We start from the raw sequence: 20,549 nt of genomic DNA, 5'->3' as shown, positions 1-20,549 counted from the left end.
GGCATCTGCAGCAGAGGAGACCGGGAGCCACCGGAGCTGTGGCGAGGGCACAAAACTGCTGCCAGGGGCTCTAGGAAGCCCCTGGTAAGTGGATTTTTGTTTTTTATTCTCCTTGGACGTATCCTTTTAAGCTTCCAACGAAGTGCACAACCAACACCACGACAAACCGTTTACACGACGTGTTTTCCATGCATCAAACAACGATCAACTTCTTTACATATTGCGCACGCAAGCAAAACGACTGACAGCACGAGTTGGCGGCATTTAAAAAAAGTATGTTGTTCAAATGAAGTTGAACACACAAAGCCAACTGCACAATATTAGCACAACAGTCATGTGAGTTGATATGCCAGATGGTTTGTGCAAACCGCCTGTTATCAGTCAGTCGTCTTGTCTGTCACGTATACACACGCCTGATTGTTATCCAACAGACCAAAATCAGACGACTATCAGACTGTTTAGTTGCGCATGTGTACGGGCCTTTAGATGTGGCTGTTTGCTCTTGTGTTTAATCTTTGCAAGAGGCTTGTGGCATTGTGTCACTGAAGGGCAATCTCTGTTCCACCATGTTACACAATGTTTATTTTTACCTTGTGACAGCAAGACAGACTGGCCCCATGCCGCGGCTTTTCCATATCAGCAGAGGGACACTGGTAGGTTTGTGAGAAAAATGCCCAGATACACAACGGCAGTATTTTCCAAAAGCAACAGGAAGAAAAAGTGATGTTTATATTTAGTGTTGTGTGTTTCAGTTTTTTTTATAATTTTTTGGATAAAATACAACAAAGGTTTCAGCAGCTCTTTAAAGAAAACCTGTAACATAAAAAAACCCTCTGGGGGGATACTTACCTCGGGAGGGGGAAGCCTCTGGACCCTAATGAGGCTTCCCTAATCCTCCTCCATCCCGGCAACCCAGCGTTGCGCCCCCCCCCCCCCCCTTGAACAGCGGCGAGGTAAGTATCTACCTACCGCGAACCAGCGCAGGAGCAGTAGCGGCTTTTTGTTCGGGCTCAAGCGGCACTCTACTGCACAGTCTAGTGTCCTTTGCACCTGTGCAGTACTGCGGATACGATCAGGCTCGGCTATTTCCACCTTAGCCGGAAGTAAGAGCCGTTACTGCGCCTGCGCTGGATTACGGTGGGTACATATTGCTACGCCGGCACATTACTGGTCAGGATTTCTTGAGGACTTTCAGGGGAGCCATTGCTGGATTGCCCCAAGCTACAGAGGATGGGAAAGCCTCATTGGGACTCTGAGGCTTCTCCCTCCCCAGGTAAGTAATCCCCCAGAGGGCTTTTTTTTTTTGTTTTGTTTTTTTTGTTACTCTTTAAGGGAAAATCCACTCTTGTTCAGAAAAATGCTGTACATTCAGTTCAACTCTATATACGGTTCAAGTCCTTTAACTGATTTATTTTTTCCCAGAACGTCCTCCTGACAGCACCCCTCCTATGAGACTTGTCTCCCTCCCAAACTTTGGACAGGAAGCTAGAAGATACAAATTTGCATAACAGGCAGGCAGGAGTAGTATATAAAGATGTTACTCACAAAAGGTATCCAGTTGTTTTTCCTGTCCCGGACGGGACGCTTTGAGAGGTCTCCAGGTGCTACTACGTCAGGCGGCGAGTGCAGCGTGCAGCGCGGGCATAGTAAGGCTGAGCAGGGGACTCAGCTGGTCCAGCGCACAGCGTGGAGGAGGCTTCTCCTAGAGATGCGGAAGCTTTATGGCGGCAGGAGCGCGAAACCGGAAGTTCCGGGTGGAAGTGACGTCATGCGCATGCGTCCCGCATGACGAGTCAGCTGACGGCATAGCGGCAGGGGCCGCGGCGGTGTTAAGATTGACTTCAGCTGCAGGTAATTAACAGGGGTATATATATGTGAATGTTAGCCACGATCACCATTGCTGTCGGTGATCATGGAGGACGCTGTAGGCCCTTCTCCTCTGACTTCTGCGGAGTCTGGCGCTATCCCCTCTCTGGTGAGCTGTAATTTTTCAGACTTTGAGGGAGTTGATTTGTAATCATAGGTCCACCTTGTAAGGCTGACAGTCTGTCTTTATTTCTTTTTAGCCTAAAGCCCCAAAAGGTGATAAAGACAAAGACAAGGCTGTGTCTCAGCAAGGTCAAGGGGGACAATCTTCTGGTAGAACTGAGAAACGCTGTGTTATGTGCAACTCTCGCTTCTATTCTTCCTCTACGAAGAAACTGTGCCAGTCTTGTAGAGAGAAGGTGGTAAAGGAGGAATCCCCAGTGGTATTTAAGGACTTGATGGGATGGATGCGGTCTGAGATGGCCTCGGCCATTAAAGAGATAAAGGATTCAGCAATGGCGGAATCTACAGTCCCTTCTACTTCTGCTGCTGATACTGTGCCTGCTCCCTTACCAGCCCCGATGATTGAGGGGCACAGTCAGTTAGAGGCTTCACCTCATCAAGTTGCAGCTAAACTTAAAAGAAAGGATAATGAATCAGGGGATTCAGATTTATCTGGAGAGGAAGGAGAGATTTCATCTTTGGAGGAGATATCTGGGGAGGAGGAGGAAAACCCAGAGGTTACTCAGAAGTTTGCTTTCGCACCCAACTTAATGAAAGACTTGTTGTCGGCAATGCAAAATACTATGGGGATAACAGTGGAGCGGAAATCTTTGACCCCCTTGGATCAGATGTACGTGAGTTTGGCGGAACCCCAGAATTGTTTCATCCCAGTCCATTCCTCTCTAAAGTCAATGATTGGGAAGGAGTGGGATGACCCTGAAAGGAGGGCATTTTGGCCCAAGTCTCTTTCTCGTCGTTATCCTTTCAGTCCGGAAGATCAAAAATTCTGGGGTCCGGTTCCCAAACTGGACCCGTCGTTTTCAAGGGTGTCGAGAAAATCCGATTTGCAGTTTGAGAACTTTGGGAATTTAAAAGACCCCATTGATAAAAAGATGGACAATCTGTTGCGTAGAGCTTGGGGTCAGCATCTTTAACATTTAAACCAGCAGTGGCATCCACGGCAGTGGGACGATCCCTTAAAGCTTGGCTCACGCAGACTCAGTCTAAGATAGCTTCGGGGGTGCCCAGAGAAGAAATTTTAGAGGACTTTCCAGATTTGTTTAACGCTACTAATTACTTAACTGATGCAGCGGATGATACGGTTAAATTAACGGCCAGAACAACTGCCCTTGTCAACTCGGCAAGGAGAGGTATATGGGTAAAAACATGGCAGGGGGACAATTCGTCTCGCTCCAAGTTGTGTGGTTTGCCCTGTGAAGGTGAACTGTTATTTGGTTCAAAGCTAGACCAGACGCTAGAGAGAACCTCAGATTATAAGAAAAATTTTCCGACCAAAAAGAGAGCTTTTCAGTACAGGGGCCCAGCTCGCAGCGGCAACAAGGAACCTGAGGCAAAGATCCCACCTAAAAAGAAGTGGATTCCAAATAGAAACCAAAAAGGGAAGGCTCTTTTTCCCCGGTCCAACCAACCCAATAAGCAATGACGCCAGTATTCCAGTAGGGGGAAGGCTTTCCCACTACTACGAAACATGGTGCCAGCGGTTCACAAGTCAGTGGCTCTTGAAAATAGTGTTGGAAGGTTACAAGATAGAATTCGAGTATCCCCCACCCCTGCAGTATGTGGTAACTCCACAGCCAAAATCACCAGACCAAAGGAAGGCATTACAGGAGGAGGTTGCTTCCCTTCTGGAAAAAAGAGTGATCCGAGAGGTACCATCCTGCCAGAGAGGCCAAGGGTTCTACTCACCAGTTTTTCTGATAAAAAAGCCTCAGGGAGCCTTCAGATTTATTCTAAATTTAAAGGGGTTGAACAGGGCCGTAAAATACAGGAAGTTTCGAATGGACAATGTGAAGTCTGTAATAACCCTGTTGCAAAAAGACTGTTTTCTAGCTTCTCTGGACCTCAAAGATGCCTACCTGCATGTACCAGTTCATCTAGAGTCCCAGCAATTCCTAAGATTTGCAATTCACCTACAAGAAGAGGTAAGACATTTCCAATTTAATGTGTTACCTTTTGGGCTAGCTTCATCACCTTGGCTGTTCACAAAGGTGATGGCAGAAGTTTTGGCAGTCTTGAGGTGTAGGTCCATTAACATCATTGCTTACCTAGATGATTTATTGATTTGGGGTAATTCTTTACAGTCTGTAAGTGATCAGGTTAAGATATGCATTGATAGTCTAGAGTCTTTAGGCTGGTTAATTAACTGGTCAAAATCGGCGCTAATACCCAGCCAATCTATGGAATATCTGGGGTTTATTTTTTCCTCCCGCCAGCAAAGAGTATTTCTCCCAGAAAGAAAGGTTTCGGCAGTACTTAATTCTGTTCTTTCTTTTCAGAAATCAAGGTCCATCAGTATAAGAAAAGCCATGGCACTTCTCGGTCTGTTAAGCTCAGTCTTCCCGGCAGTACAATGGGGTCAATTCCATGCCAGGAACCTGCAGTTGTGGATACTAAGGAGCTGGGACAGGAACATTTCAGCACTAGAAAGGAAGATTCTGATCCCATACGGTGTGAAAGTGTCGTTAAACTGGTGGCAGGAACTGTCTCACCTATCGGAAGGCCGCATGTGGTTTTTTCCAGTACAAAGAATCATAACGACGGATGCCAGTACGTGGGGGTGGGGCGCTCACATGGACTCTCTACCAGCACAAGGGCAGTGGTCCAGGGCTATGGCAATAAGATCCTCCAACAGCAGAGAACTGGAAGCAGTATGGAGAAGCCTTCAATTCTTCAAGGATCAAATCAATCAGTGTCATGTCCTGATCAGGTCCGACAACAGCAGTGTAGTGGCTTACCTGAATCATCAGGGAGGAACAAGAAGTCGTCGGTTGTGGTCTCAGACAGCAAGGATTCTGCATTGGGCAGAGAGCAACTTAACATCCGTCAGAGCAGTTCATTTGAAGGGGACTTGCAATGTTGTGGCAGACTATCTCAGCAGGTCAGCGATATTACAAGACGAATGGTCTCTGAATCCAGAAGTATTTGTTCAGATCAGCCAGGCATGGGGCACCCCTGCAGTAGACTTATTCGCAAGGAGACAAAATTCAAAGTGTCTAAAGTTTTGCTCCCTGTATCCAAAGGACAATCCGTGGGAAATAGACGCTTTCTCGATAGAGTGGCGGTTGAACCTGATGTATGCATTTCCCCCAATACCTCTGATATCAAGGGTTCTGAACAAGATTATGCAGGACAGAGCACAAGTAATTCTCATAGTACCTTTCTGGCCGAAAAGACAGTGGTTTGCTCTGTTACAGAATTTAGCGATGTGTCAACCAATAATGTTACCAGTCAGAACAGATTTGTTGTCGCAGGGCCCAGTTCTTCACCCGGACTTCAAGCGTCTTCACCTTTCAGCATGGAGATTGAGTGGGGAATCCTGAAATCAAAGGGGTTTTCGGATAAACTTTCTGAAACGTTAATACAATCCCGCAAGAAGGTGACGAGGCAGATTTATCAGAAGACATGGAAAATTTACTGTGAATGGTGTACAAGGAAAGAGAAGGATTCTAGACTTTCCGCCTCAGCTCTGGAATTTCTTCAGGATGGATTTCAGATGGGGTTAAGTTCCAGCACTCTTAAAGTTCAGACAGCAGCTTTGAGTGTATATTTAGAGAGAAGATTAGCTCAGGAGGAGTTTTTTCTTCGTTTTTTTCAGGGAATTAAACGTCTCAGGCCTGTGGTGATATCTAAGGTGCCCCCTTGGGACTTGAATGTGGTGTTACAGAGTCTTTGTGAACATCCCTTTGAGCCTCTGGATCAGATTCCAGATAAATTTCTGACGTTGAAAACGGCCTTTCTTCTGGCAATCACCACAGCCAGGAGAGTCAGCGAACTTCAGGCCTTATCCATTAAGCCACCTTATTGTACCATCTCGGAGGATAGGATTACTCTACGTCCAGACTTTGCATTCCTTCCTAAAGTGACTTCAAAGTTTCATCGATCTCAGGAGATCTTTCTGCCATCATTCTGTGATAAACCAACTAATGAAAAGGAGAGGAAGCTTCATTGTTTGGATGTTAGAAGGTGTATCCTTCATTATCTTGAAAGGACTGCATCTTGGAGAAGATCAGATGCCTTGTTGGTGCTGTTTGCGGGGAAATTCAAGGGGAGGCAAGCCTCTAAGACATCAATTGCAAGATGGATCAGACAAACTATCACCGCGGCTTATCAGACTCAAGGGAGGCCTTTACCGACCTCAATTAAAGCTCACTCCACAAGAAGTGTATCAACATCTTGGGCAGAGAGGGCAGGCGCCTCGATAGAGCAGATTTGCAGAGCGGCCACCTGGTCCAGCCAAAATACGTTTGTCAAACATTATAGACTAAACTTATTAGCCAATACTGATCTAGCATTCGGAAGAAAGGTGTTGCAGGCAGTAGTCCCTCCCTAACTTATAATGTTCTTGTTTATCGTCTCATAGGAGGGGTGCTGTCAGGAGGACGTTCTGGGAAAGCCAAGCTTACCTCGGGTAATGTCTTTTCCAGTAGTCCGAGTGACAGCACCCCTCCGGCCCACCCTAATAAAGGGCATAATTAAATTAATCGTTTCAGCAGCATTTGGTGTCCGTGTCTTTTTTTATAACTGAATACCTTTTGTGAGTAACATCTTTATATACTACTCCTGCCTGCCTGTTATGCAAATTTGTATCTTCTAGCTTCCTGTCCAAAGTTTGGGAGGGAGACAAGTCTCATAGGAGGGGTGCTGTCACTCGGACTACTGGAAAAGACATTACCCGAGGTAAGCTTGGCTTTTTAAATGGTCTGGGCTCTGATTAGACAACATGACAAGGACATTCCTCCAATTCTCATCCGGCCACTGAGTAGTTGATGTTGCCATGTTCTTGTACTTGCCTTGTTGGAAAGGGAACCCTCTTCCGATTGACTACTTTCTAGCGAAGGGCAGCAGGTTTGCCCCAAGAATTTGATGGTCTTGTGCCCTACATGTGGTTTCCTTCTGTCTTGAAAAGTCCAGTGGTGGTGATCTCAGGCCTGGTGTAGTCTGTAGGGCTTGTACCCTCTTTCCTCCTGTATCACCTGGCTCCAGCATGGACTCTGGCAGTTCTCCTGTCTACATATGCTTCCTATAGATTGCTATTGGAGTTGAACCTGGAACTGGCTGCTGCTTTCCTGAGAGAGGTGTGATTCTCAGTTGCGAGGCTTTTCACTGATGATCTATTGGAGACTCTGTATTTGTGTGTAGTACTCTGCAGTTGGCTGATGGTGTAATGGTTAAGGGCTCTGCCTCTGACACAGGAGACCAGGGTTCGAATCTCGGCTCTGCCTGTTCAGTAAGCCAGCACTAATTCAGTAGGAGACCTTATGCAAGTCTCCCTTACACTGCTACTGCCAATAGAGCGCGCCCTAGTGGCTGCTGCTCTGCTCTGGCGCTTTGAGTCCGCAAGGAGAAAAGCGCAATATAAATGTTATTTGTCTTGTCTTGCTAATTCTGGTCCTACTAGAGATCTTGTCTTTATCTCTGTGGACCCTGACCAATTCCATCCTATGCTCAGCAGCTCTGTTCTTAAAGGACCCCTAACATGAGAGGGATATGTAGGTGGTCATATGTATTTCCTTTTAAATAAAACCAGTTGCCTGGCAATGCTGCTGATGTTTCTGGCTTCAGTAGTGTCTGAGTCACACACAAGAAACTAGCATATGGCAAGTTTAGTCTGACTTCAGTCAGAAACATCGGATCTGCATGCTTGTCCAGGGTGTATAGCTAAAGGTTTTAGAGGCAGAGGATCAGCAGGACAGTCAGGCAATGTGCACTGTATAAAAGGAAATAGGTCAGCCTCCTTATCCCTCTCACTTCAGGTGTGCTTTAAAGTCTACCTGAACTGGGACATGAGATAAACATGCATCATTTTATACATTTAGTACCTATGCTACTCACAACTCGTATGTGTAAACCATAAACAAGCTCCTTATTTGTGCACGAGGCAGACTAGCAGTGGAATGCAGAAACAGCTCTCCTGAAAAGTAAGTAGAAGCCAAAACCATTGTATCTAGCTGAAAAAACACTCCTGAGAACAGGATCGTCCTGAAGAACTCAAAACGTCATTATTTTTCTGCGTGGTAGCTGAATTAATCATTTTTCCCCTCTACCCCCTGTGTGCACACCTCGCAGCCCTTAGGTTTGAAAATAAAAATTTGAGACTCCAGGGAAGTTCTGATTACCATTACCACCACATACAATTATTGCATGCTTTTTTTGTTTTGTTTATAGGTTTGTCTGTTTAACGTACTCTGTTATCCTTTGCGCTGACCCCATCAGCCTGGTCAGCTTGTCACCTGCAGACTCTCCTATCACAACGACACCATAGCGTCTTGGTGACGAGGAAGATCGACTATCGTAATAACTGGGACGGCGTACATTCAAAAATGGCGCTGGCAAATTTGGCCGCAAAGTGAAGCCAAAAGACAGCCAAATTCCTGCCCACAGTGATTGCTATTTCCACTCAGTTGTAGGAGTTTTGGAGGACATGTAATTTGGGCACCGGCTATTGCTGGTAGCTGAATTACCTCGTATTTTTGCTAATTTTAGCTCCGGCTATTGCCGCCTCTCAAATTAGTGACTGAGTCATTCGCATTTCGGCCTATGGTGGCACTTAAATCATTGCTTCGGTGCTTCGCCATATTGGCCGTCTCGGTTGTGACACCCTTAATGCAGCGACAGATGACAGCCATTAAGAACTGTGTTGTCAAGTTCCTTTATTATTTAGCTGAAGACTGTCTTTGTCTTGCAGTCTGCAGGCTATGTACATTCTTGTTTTAGTTGCACTGTGTGAAGTTATTCAGCTTCTCCTCCCTCCTTCACAGTAGATCAGCTGATCTGCATTGGCAGCGTTTCCCCTTCAGCCTTCTGCTTTTAATATCTAGAGGTACTTTTAGACTGACATGCTGCTGCCAACACATCATAGCTCAGTCACATTGCTTGTCTGTTATCTAGCCTGAGGTTCTCTGCATTGAACTCTCAAACAGTACTTGTCTTCATTGTAAAATTAGAGCTTCTGCATGCATTGCCGTCATAGCGAGAATTCTTGCATAGTCATGTTGTTTAAGGCTCCTTTCACACTGGCACTAAAACTGTTCCGTTTCAAACGGATCCTATGTTAAGAAATAGGAGCAGTTCTCATTTGTCTGTCTGTCCCAGTACATAAATGCAAATTTCGGTACTGCACCATTTTTCCGGATCGACCGGACGAAGCGGATGGCGATGGAGGCCAGTGGAATCCGTGCTAGCCTATTAGAATAGATGGTAACCTTCCTCACTAGGCTGCTCGTCGTGTGTTTTTTCACAAGATGCTCCCCTGCTGCCGTCCATTCAGGTCCCTGCATGCAACAAATGTAATAGACCAGTGATAGGCAAACTTGGCTCTCCAGGTGTTAAGGAACTACAAGTCCCACAAGGCATTTGCCTTTATTGATCATGACTGTGGCTATCAGACTCCTGCAATGCATTGTGGGACTTGTAGTCCCTTAACAGCTGGAGAGCTATGTTTTTTTTTTTCCTATTACTGCAATAGACCAATGAGAATGGTCCCCCTGTGTAGGATTTTCATTGGTTAACGGAATAATAGACCAGTGAAAGTCCTCCCTGGGGAAGCACAATTCCCATTGGTCTGTTGCAATTCAGTGGGAGCCTGTGATGCTTCTGCTGGGGTGTTTCCAGCGTGCAGGGACCTGAATGAACGGTGGCTGAGGACCCAAATGGGCGGCAGCAGCAGGAATGGGTGAAAGTGGCAACCGGTATCGAGCGGGTAGCGATCATATTAGAAAAACATATGAATACATAGACTCCTGCGCACTATGCAAAGAGTGCTTCTTTATTGGAATAAAATCAATTAAATGAATAAAATTCACAGTAAAAATGCCCAAAGATGCCTTTACCAAACATTAGAAAACACACCATTAGCTGTCTAGCAAAATATCCTGCGAGCAATCCACATCACCATACACACTGTGAGATCTCACACAGATAATTGGACAGATCACAGAGCCTCCTTCTGGCTCCCAAATTCTCGTACCCTTTGATCAGAACTATTGACTGTAGCATAACTGATTAATCACAGCGGATCAATGTCAGCTGTAAAGCAAGCAAAAGGGGATCAATGCTGCACAGGCTTGTATTTCACTGCTGCAGTTCAACCTCCTGACTGCCGGCCATCTACGCCTTCCAGCTTGCAGATCCATGCAGCAGAATTATCAGCGTTTGTATCGCCACCCATGTCCTTATTTGACACGGGCAACTAAAGTGACTTCAGTCTCCTGTGGAAAAGAGGAGATGGTGAGATAAAGCAAGTAGGTGGGGCAGTGTATTTATTTTTTATATCAGTTTTCTGTAGAATAAGGCTAGGTTTCCATTTGTGCGAAAACTGATTCCTCGCCCACGAATTCAAATGGAATTTGGCAGCCTATAGGACTCTATGCAGAGCATCCGAATTTGTGGCCAGGGAAAAAATCTGAGGCCCTGCAGCATAAATGCTCGCGTCACTGTCCGAATCCCATAGCCGTGCAAAGTGCGGCTAGAGGGATTCAGCTGCGAGAGACGTCACAGCTGTGCCGGCATCGCGTCTCGCAAGACACAAGCCGCGCAAGTGAAAACTGGGCCTTATGGTTGGGATAGAAAGTGGTAGATGAATTGCTAGCTGATGGCTGATTTCCACTTGCGCCTGCGCAGTAGAGCGGGCCGACAGCAATCGTTTTTTTCCCGCCTTTCTCTGAGCCGAGAGCGTATACTGCGCCTGCACTGGATCGGGGGAGGTAAATACTTACATGCCCGCTGTTCGGAGGGACACAGCGAGAGCGGCATGGGACACAGGAGGATGGGGGAAGGCTCAATCGGATCCGGAGGCTTCCCCCTCTACCGAGGTGAGTACCCCCCCAGGGGAACTTTTTGAAGTTACAAGTTTTCTTTAAGGCTAAACGGATGCCTCAGAAGGAAGTCTCTGGGTCCTGCAGAGGCCTCCCACATCCCGCCGCTGTCGCGTGCGAACTTCAGAAAGAAATCTAACAAGCTTAGTGAATATCTGATCATGTGTTCAGCCACCTGGGCAAGCACAGCAGCACTTGGCTCTGGCTTACCGCACAGGGAAGGCAGTACTCTGGCTTACCATGCAGTCGCACTCATGCATGAAGAATATCGCGCTCAATATTCAGGAGGATCCTGGGCAACTGCAGTGGTCTACAGGAGGATGTGAGGTAGTCTCTGGAAGATCCTGAGGTTTCTTTTTTGGGAAAGGGTGTGTTTTATTAACTTAGGATCGCCTTGTGTTCATATTAACTGGCTACACTCGGAAACTCCTACTTCCCAAGTCCTATCTGTAGAGAATTTATTAATCCATGTCTTGCAAGTTGGATTACATGGCTCTGTGAAATGAAAGGCTATAGGCATACTCGGGGATGGATTGACATTGAGGCACTGTAGGCTCGTGCCCCTCCCTGAGTACCTCCCTCCCTCTTTCCTTGTGCAGAGTCCTATGAGAGGTTACTAACCTGCATCTCGGCATTTCACTGACGAAATCTCCTTTAAGTCGTGGGCAAATTAATACTGAGGATACCTCTGGCTACCTAATACTAAGGGACACCTGTAGCTACTTATGCATAGCTACCTATGACGGGCTAAGGAAATAAAGGAGAAATCTTAGCTGAGCCAGCCAGCACACTTGCAGTGCGGTGCGGTTCGGCAGTGTTTGAAGGCTCATGGAGGGTGAAGTCTAGGGTACCTGGATATCTGTGCCTATAGGCTCCTGTCATGTAAATCCGGGCCTGGCCATACTGCAGACCATCGGCTATGGCTGTGTTCCAGGGATTTCAGGGACATAAAGCATTTGCATATTCACTGACTAAGCAGAAGTGATGCCTCGTCCTTCTTGTCCACATAACATGGAATACTTGCAAATACCTTCTCTCTTTTAAAACTGCAGAAATCTGTTGCCATGTAATTCAGTGTTGTGAGAGTTGGTTTACCAGATTGTTGCTTTGACTTTAGTTCCCCTCTGTGGTCACATGTGTTGTTGTGTATCGGATACCTGTTGTGCTATGGACAGTGTTGCTTAGTTATGCTGAATTTGTCTCTTCCTTTTGTTTAGAGTGTTGAAACCACCAGGAGGAGGGTCTAGTTGCATTTTTGGAGCTTCGGAAGAAGCCAGTGTACAAAGCCGGACGCACAGGATGTCCTCCAATATCTTCGGGTCAACAGCTGAGCCACAAAACGTACCAAAGAGGTCCAACCCTCCAGGTAATGTGACTGGGAGATTAAGAGTGAAGTGTTTTATTTTTGGCCAGTAACTGCAAATACATGCTACTTTCTCTGTCACCACCCCACCAATTCTCTGTGTGTGGATATTAGAAGCTGCTTCTACTGTTTCAAAGTTACATAACACCACACATAAACTCCCCTCCTGCGTCTAATGTGGTTTTGGAGATGAATGACACTTGCCACTCCCATGTCTCTACTTGCAGACAAGTAAACTAATTGCTCAATTGAGAGAACGGTCACACAGCAAAAAGCTGTGAAATATTTCCAGAGACATGACTAAACTAGCCTGGCTGCAGCTTGTATAGGGCAGTAATGTGAGACAAGATTTCTTGTATGGACGGGCTTTGCTTCTTGAAAGACCTGCAGATACACAATGTGATCAGAAAGTTACCTGTGGTAAATGTCTGATTGCCGGAATGCTTTGTCTGTAAAGGTGTCATACACGGGCACATGGCCAGCAGATTCAACCATTAAGCTACATACTCACCTCGCAACCAAGGTTTTTCCTGTACTGTGCATGTGCAGAATGCTGTCGTGCATGGGGACGCAGGGAGGAAGTGCGTGGGAGTCTTGGAAGGATGGCATGGACACTGGATTTACTCGAGGGGGCTGCAAGAAGCCCAAGGTAAGTTGAACTTTTTTTTTTTTTTTCCCTTCCTCTGTAGATTTCCCTTAAAACTAATGGTGGTTTCTAAAAAAAAGAATCCAGATACTTAAGGAGAGGGAACGCTCTGGGTCCTAATGAGCTTTTCCTCTCCTCTCTCGGTGCCCTCAGAACAGTGCTGGGTCCCCCGTTTAAATCCTCCGCTGCGGGGGCCTTCTGAAGTTTTCGGGAGCAGAGTCCTCCCAAAGACAGGTGGCTCCATACTGCACACGTGTGAGGGGGCACTCGCACTTGTGCAGTATGGAGCGGACCATCTTTGGGAGCACTCGGGCTCACAAAGACTTCCGAAGCCTCTCTTCGACGGCGTAGAGAACAGTACTTGAATAATTCAGTCAAATACTGCTACTGGGGAGCCAGCGCTGGAACGGGCACTAGGAGAGGAGCGGGAAGGCTCTATAGCAGGGCTGCCCAATAGCTCGATCGCCTGATTGGTAGATCGCGTCCCATTGAATTTTGCGGCCAGCAGCTGTAGAACGTGGCCAATCGGGGGAGGAGAGAGGCGCAGCTGAAAGGGCAGGGGTGGCTCTGCCGTGACACAGTGTCATGGCTGGGTGCGGCGCTGGAGCAACACTTCCGCCTCCACTCACGCTGCCCACCGGAGCGCTCCCTCAGCCGCCGAATTGCACATCTGCCCTCCAGGCATTCGCGACATGTGAAGACCAGGCCACACCGCTGGAGGGAGGTAAGTTATAACGTGTGCCCACCCTATACCTAGCTACCTATACTGCCGCACAAGTACACAGCTAACCTATACTGCCGCACATATACCCAGCTAACCTATACTGAGGCACATATACCCAGCTACCTATTCTGAGGCACATATACCCAACTAACCTATACTGAGGCACGTATACCCAGCTAACCTATACTGAGGCACATATACCCAGCTACCTATACTGAGGCACATATACCCAGCTACCTATACTGAGGCACATATACCCAGCTACCTATACTGAGGCACATATACCCAGCTAACCTATACTGAGGCACATATACCCAGCTACCTATACTGAGGCACATATACCCAGCTAACCTATACTGAAGGCACATATACCCAGCTACCTATACTGAGGCACATATACCCAGCTAACCTATACTGAAGGCACATACACCCAGCTAACCTATACTGAAGGCACATATACCCAGCTAACCTATACTGAAGGTACATACACCCAGCCAACCTATACTGAAGGGACCTATACCTAACTACCTTTCCGTGTAGCATGCTCGCTCATAACTTTAATTTGTATCTTGTGTACATTTTAGAATATGTGATTAGTGCAATAACTCACCCACTCGCCTATAAAAGCTAGCTTACTGGACCTAAATATAGAATATATTCTATATTATGCAAGGAACTCCTGTACAGAGTAGACTGCCACCATATTAAATTGTGAGTAAAGCCTTTTACACACGCTAGCTATTTCAAGGCCTTTAATGGCTGCCTCTACTGAGACTCTAGCGTGTGTACAGCAATCGCCAAAATCCCTTGATTTGTCGAGCGAGATCAAACTGGCTGAACGTCTCATCTGAATGCAGGCCGTGGTGATTGTGTTCCTGCTCACCCCTTACATTCCGTCGGCCCTACTTCCCCCTTCATATCATTAGAATGTGTAGCCGGCAGGCTAGTAGCGTTTCATACAGAAATCGTCCTCTGTCCTCTTAGTTATCGAGTCCTCTGTATGAGGCTTTCAGCCAGCTAATCTCTGCCTGTAGGAGGACATATGGAAGTAGTTTTACATAGCTTTATGCTTGTAACCCATGGCCGTTCCTCACTGCTGAAACACCATGCGAATCTTCCCAGCTAGGAGAGTGTAGCTATACGGCACACACCACTGTGCTCTGCCTGCTTCAGCTTCTCCATTGGCCATTAGGTTTGGCCATTAGCATGTGGAGATTCCAGGCTCCATTTGCAAAGTGTACTGTAACAAAAGATTCCTAGGAATGTGGAGTTTTACTACTATTTGGCTTGTGGTGGGTTGTTTTTTTTTAAAATCTGCAATCTGCATTCGTTTTCTCTGTTGCTCCACTTGTATTACATTTGAAACATGTTTACCATTAGGTCATTTTTGTAAGGTTGTTTTTTTTTTTTTTTTTTAAATAACCCTAATAATTACGGATCACAATGTTCTGAAAACCAAAACGTTTCCCCAAATGTTAATATAATATTGGGCTAGAAATCCCAGTTATTTCAGTAGTCTCTGGTTTGCACCCTTTTAATGCTTATAGGAACTCAGGAGGAAAACTTAGACAAAGGAACGTTACCCCTTCTATAGGTTAATGAAGATAATGGTGTAACTTTACTTCATTATTCTGGGTAATGAGTTGACAAGAAGAGCTATGCTAGGTACACACGATACAATTTTCTGGCAGATATACCTGCCAGATCGACTATTTCAAACAGGTCCGATCTGATTTCAGATTGATTTTCCATAGAAGTGAACGGAAAATTGATCTGAAGTGTTGGAAATAGTCAATCTGGCAGGTAAATCTGGCAGAAAATTGTATTGTGTGTACCTAGCATAAGTTTTTGTGAGCTAGGCATCATGGGAAGAGTAGTTCTGTGTCTTAAAAGCAGAGAGGCAGTTCTCCGTTTAATTCCACTTTAACTGCTTCCAGACCACGCCACTCTGCCCACTAAGGAACAGAGCCCTTTCTTTTCATGCGGCCGGTCTTTGATCATTGCAATTGGCTCACTGTGATCACCTGGTAAGGAGCCAATGAAGCTGGCTCATTACTGATATATGACAGCCTAGCCCGCAGTTGCAAGGATCGGCTCGGGAAAGCAGTAAGCTGCAGTGTAAAATCTACTCTGCATCACAGTTAGAAAGCTGCAGATGCGGCATAGATTCTACTTACTGCGGTCCCGAACCGGTTAAAGATAAACCATTGCATGATAACCTTTAGGGGAAAAGCATTTCTTCATTATGATTTATGTAAGTCCTAAAAAAAACAAACCCTGAAGTTTTAATTTCCCGCACATTCCTGGGAGCACAGATAGGGTTAAGGGCTTGCAGCCAATCGACCGTCTGATTTGATCATTTTAGTGGATGAAAATCTGTGCTTTAAGCATGACCGATCTGCCTATACATCACTAGATGTATGGGCACCTTTAAACATCTGTGTTATCAGACGCATGACACAGCTCACAGCCCTGATTCACGCTTTTTTTCTTTTTGCTAACAGCTAATTAAACAGGCTGATCTCCCTAAACACACACAATGCGCAGCAGTGAATTTCTTAGTAACTATGAAGACAATTTGTGTTCTCTGCAACAACTCTCTGCAAGAACATGGAGGCTGCTATATGTATTTACTTTTAAACAATACTGCAGCAGTGTCTGAATAACACCAGAAACTAGCATGCAGCTAATGTCAGGTTTGACAATGTCAAACACCTGACCTGCTGTATGTTTGTTTAACCCTTTCCACTCTGAGTTTTTTCCTAAAGGGAGTCGTTTCTGCTCTGAGTTGTTGGTGTTTTTTTTTTTTTTACAGAAATGCACTCTCCCTCTTAAGGTGGCCATACACTGGCCCGACTCGCGGCCGTTTCGACAGCAGATTCGATCCTGGGATCGAATCTGCTGCCAATCGTTCGCGGTAAACGCACCCGCCGATCCGCTTTTCTCCCGAAATCTGATCGGTCCGTCGATCGCGCCATGCGGGAAATTGCCCTCGATCGCCCGCGGGTAGGGAGCGCGTCGCTAGCGGCGGCCGATCCGATCAGGTATACCTTACCTGACGCTGGCTCCCGGGCATCTTCTCCGCGCTGCACGGCTCTGTTCCGGCTCCATCCCGGCGCTTCCTGTGTCACTGTAGTGACCAGGAAGTTCAAATAGAGGGCGCTCTATCTGAACTTCCTGGTCACGGAGTGACACAGGAAGCGCCGGGATGGAGCCGGAACAGAGCGGTGCAGCGCGGAGAAGATGCCCGGGAGCCAGCATCAGGTAATGTATACGGGGTGGGACAGGCGGCAGGAGCAGCTCAACAGATTGTGATCGGTTTCAGGCTGAAATCGATTCACAATCTGTTTGCAGTAATGGCAGCCATACGATCCCACTCTGATCAGATTCGATCAGATAGGGATCTGTCAGCTGGTCGATCTAATGGCAAATCGACCAGTGTATGGCTACCTTAACTCTCTCTCCCATTTTAACATGGAACATAACATAGTAACATGGTATATCTTATTTTAAAGAACACATTATAACGTTTAATTTAATACTTTATTTGGACAGTTTGGCATCTTCTATTGGCTGGTAGCAGAGAAGAAAGCCAAGGTATGGTACATTTTACAACAATTTCCTGGGTGTAATCCTGGCTTGCGTGAGCAAGTTTCACAATAAGTGGTTTTATGCCTGCCACCCGGTGTCTTCATGTCACTACACACGATGCAATCTTTGGTATTTCGATTGGGAATTAGAGCAATGAAATGCTGGCTACTATTTAGACGCTCCTCCACGTCCATTGGATAGGATGCCATTGATCCTCTATGCAACTTTGCAAGCAATCTGCAATGGAATCTGGAGAAAGGAATCTGCATGAAGGAATCTGCAAGGAATCGGCATGGAAAATTGAATGCATTGGTCACTTCCTGGTAGCGCTGATCGCGCACTTCCGGTTTCAGCCAGGGGGGTACTAACAGTGTGGGCATGTACTCTTACATACCCACTATACAAGGGGAGAGAGATCGGACTTTGCCCCCCCCTCCCGCAGATGTGCCTGCAAACATCTGTAATGAGGGAAATGGAGGCTGCCATATTTATTTCCTTTTAAGCAATACTAGTTGCCTGGCTGTCCTGCTGATCCTCTGCTTCTAATACCTTTAAGGTGCGTACACCTGCACTACCGGCGGCAACGACTGGACCGCCGGACCCTCCCGCTGGGCGGACTTTCAGCCAACAGTAGTGCGTGTGTACACGCTGTTGGCGGACTGATAAGGCTGTTACTGAACGATCCACTGAGTGGATTGTTCAGAAACTGCTGTATCAGTCCAACCAGCGCATACACACGCACTACTGTCGGCTGAACGTCCGCCCAGCGGGAGGGTCCGGCGGTCCAGTCGTTGCCGCCGGTAGTGCAGGTGTACGCACCTTAAAGGTATTAGAGGCAAAGGATCAGCAGGACAGCCAGGCAACTAGTATTGCTTAAAAGGAAATAAATATGGCAGCCTCCATTTCCCTCTCATTACAGTTGTCCTTTAAAGGGAAGGTCCAAGCAAAAAAAAAAAAAATGAGATTCACTTACCTGGGGCTTCTACCAGCCCCATGCAGCCATCCTGTGCCCTCGTAGTCACTCACTGCTGCTCCAGTCCCCCGCTGGCAGCTTTCTGACCTCGGAGGTCAGGGCCAAATTGCGTACATTTTTACACATTCCCGCTAGTGCAGGAACATTAACACATACATTTTTACGCGTTAGTGGTGAAACGCGTAAATTTTTGTTCCTGCACTAGCTGGAATGCGTAAAAATGTATGCAATGTGGCCCTGACCTCCGAGGTCAGAAAGCTGCCAGCGGGGGACTGGAGCAGCAGTGAGTGACTACAAGGGCACAGGATGGCTACATGGGGCTGGTAGAAGCCCCAGGTAAGTGAATCTCATATTTTTTTTTTTTTGCTTGAACCTTCCCTTTAAGCTGGGCATATACTATTCAATTATTATTTGATTTTGTTGTTGATAGTTAACCAATCTATTGTATTTTTACAACCAAGAAACATTGCGGAACTTGCAGTGACACAGCACTTGGTGAGAGGGGAGGAATGACACTGCAATGGGTTGTGGGTGGGAGCTACAGTGATCTATGGCTGGAATAAAACTGCAGTGGGCTCGGGGTGGGACTTAGGCCTCTTGCACACTGCAAGTGATTCCGATTCAGATTCCGCTTTTTAAATAAGTTTTTACATCCGATTCAGATTCTGATTTGCAGTGTGCAGGGAGCAAACTGCAAATCGGAATCTGAATCGGATGTAAAACTGATTAAAAAGCGGAATCTGAATCGGAATCACTTGCAGTGTGCAAGAGGCCTTACAGTGATAAAATATATGGCAGATATCACACTGGAGTGGGTTGGGAGCTATTGATATACAGTACGGCAGGAATCGCACTGCAGTGGGCTCGGGGTGGGACTTACAGTGATAAAGTATATGGCAGATATCACACTGCAGTGCGCTCGGGGTGGAAGCTAGTGATATACAGTATGGCAGGAACCGCACTGCAGTGGGTTGGGGGTGGGAGCTAGTGATATACAGTATGGCAGGAATTGCACTGTAGTGGGTTGGAGCTAGTAAGATATGGCAGGAATCGCACTGCAGTGAGTTGGGGGTGGGAGTTAGTGATATAGTGCAGGAATCACACTGCAGTGAGTTGAGGCTGGGAGTTAGTGATCTATGGCAGGAATCGCACTGCAGTGGGTTGGGGGTGGGAGTTAGTGATATATGGCAGGAATCACACTGGAGTGCGTTGGGGGTGGGAGTTACAGTGCTATATGGCAGGAATCGCACTGCAGTGGTATGGGGAGTTGCAGTGATATATGGCAGGAATTGCAATGCAGTGGGTTGGGGGTGGGAGTTAGTGATATATGGCAGGAATCACACTGCAGTGAGTTTGGGGGTGGGAGTTAGTGATATAGGGCAGTTGTAATGTCTGATTGCGCTGCCCGGAAGCTCCCTTCCACACTGAGCATCATGCATGCTCAGTGTGAAGTTAATTATGCTGCTGATGGTAAAATAATAAATATCTCCGCTTCCACACATCCTACACTCCTCAAATGTTCAGGGTAGGAAGAGGATCCCCAGAATGACCTCTATGCCAAATTGCAGCCCCCAAGCTGGTTCAGGAGATAGATTAGAGAAACCTATCTCGGAAACCAGTGGGTCTCGGGGGCTGCAATTTGGCATAGAGGCAGTTCGGGGGGGGTCCCCTCCCTACCCTGAAAATTTGGGGAGTGTAGGATGTGAAGAAGCAGAGATATTTAGTATTTTACCATCAGCAGCATAATTAAATAGGAACTGTGGCCGCACAGTCTCCTATTGCGCATGCGGGGCAGCGCAAATCTAAAGGCAGCGTAATCGGACACAACACAGTAATTGCACTGCAGTGAGTTGGGGGTGGGAGTTAGTGATATAGTGCAGGAATCACACTGCAGTGCGTTGGGGGTGGGAGTTACAGCGATATATGGCAGTGGGTTTGGGGTAGAAGCTAGTGATATACGGCAGTAATCACACTGCAGTGGGTTTGGGGTAGAAGCTGGTGTTATATGGCAGTAATCACACCGCAGTGGGTTTTGGAGTTAGTGATATAGTGCAGGAATCACACTGCAGTGGGTTGGGGATGGAAGTTACAGTAATCTATGGCAGGAATCTCACTGCAGTTGGTTTCCAGGAAGGGAAGAGATGGGAGGGCTGCACACAGGCAGCAGGGATTGTGCTGAGCTGGCACTGGAGTTCTTCCTGTCTGGTATCAGTGAGTGACATCGCTGAGGGCGCTCCTCCTCCTGTGCTCCCAGTCTTGGTCTCTGTCCAGCTGTATGGACAGGATGGCTGCTTCCTGTTTTCACGCTGCATGTATTCTTGTATGTTCTTCATGAATCACACATATCCCCATGGTAACATTCCAGGCTCAGCTACAGATGCTGGCATTCC

General features: G+C 46.8%; 1 protein-coding gene across 2 annotated transcripts in view; it reads left to right on the top strand.

Moving 5' to 3' along the window:
- The window catches only part of JPT2 (Jupiter microtubule associated homolog 2), a 60,642-nt gene that overhangs the window by 26,127 nt on the left and 13,966 nt on the right, over nt 1-20,549 (top strand). For both annotated transcript variants that reach the window (XM_068244377.1, XM_068244378.1), the window contains exon 2: nt 12,080-12,228. In XM_068244377.1, the coding sequence (XP_068100478.1) occupies nt 12,080-12,228 (149 nt within the window). The remainder of the gene's footprint in view (nt 1-12,079; nt 12,229-20,549) is intronic.

This window comes from Hyperolius riggenbachi, chromosome 7 (genome assembly GCF_040937935.1).
Source record: "Hyperolius riggenbachi isolate aHypRig1 chromosome 7, aHypRig1.pri, whole genome shotgun sequence".
Taxonomy (NCBI): domain Eukaryota; kingdom Metazoa; phylum Chordata; class Amphibia; order Anura; family Hyperoliidae; genus Hyperolius; species Hyperolius riggenbachi.
Note: the sequence above shows the minus strand (reverse complement) of the source record. Positions and strands in the feature narration are given on the sequence as shown.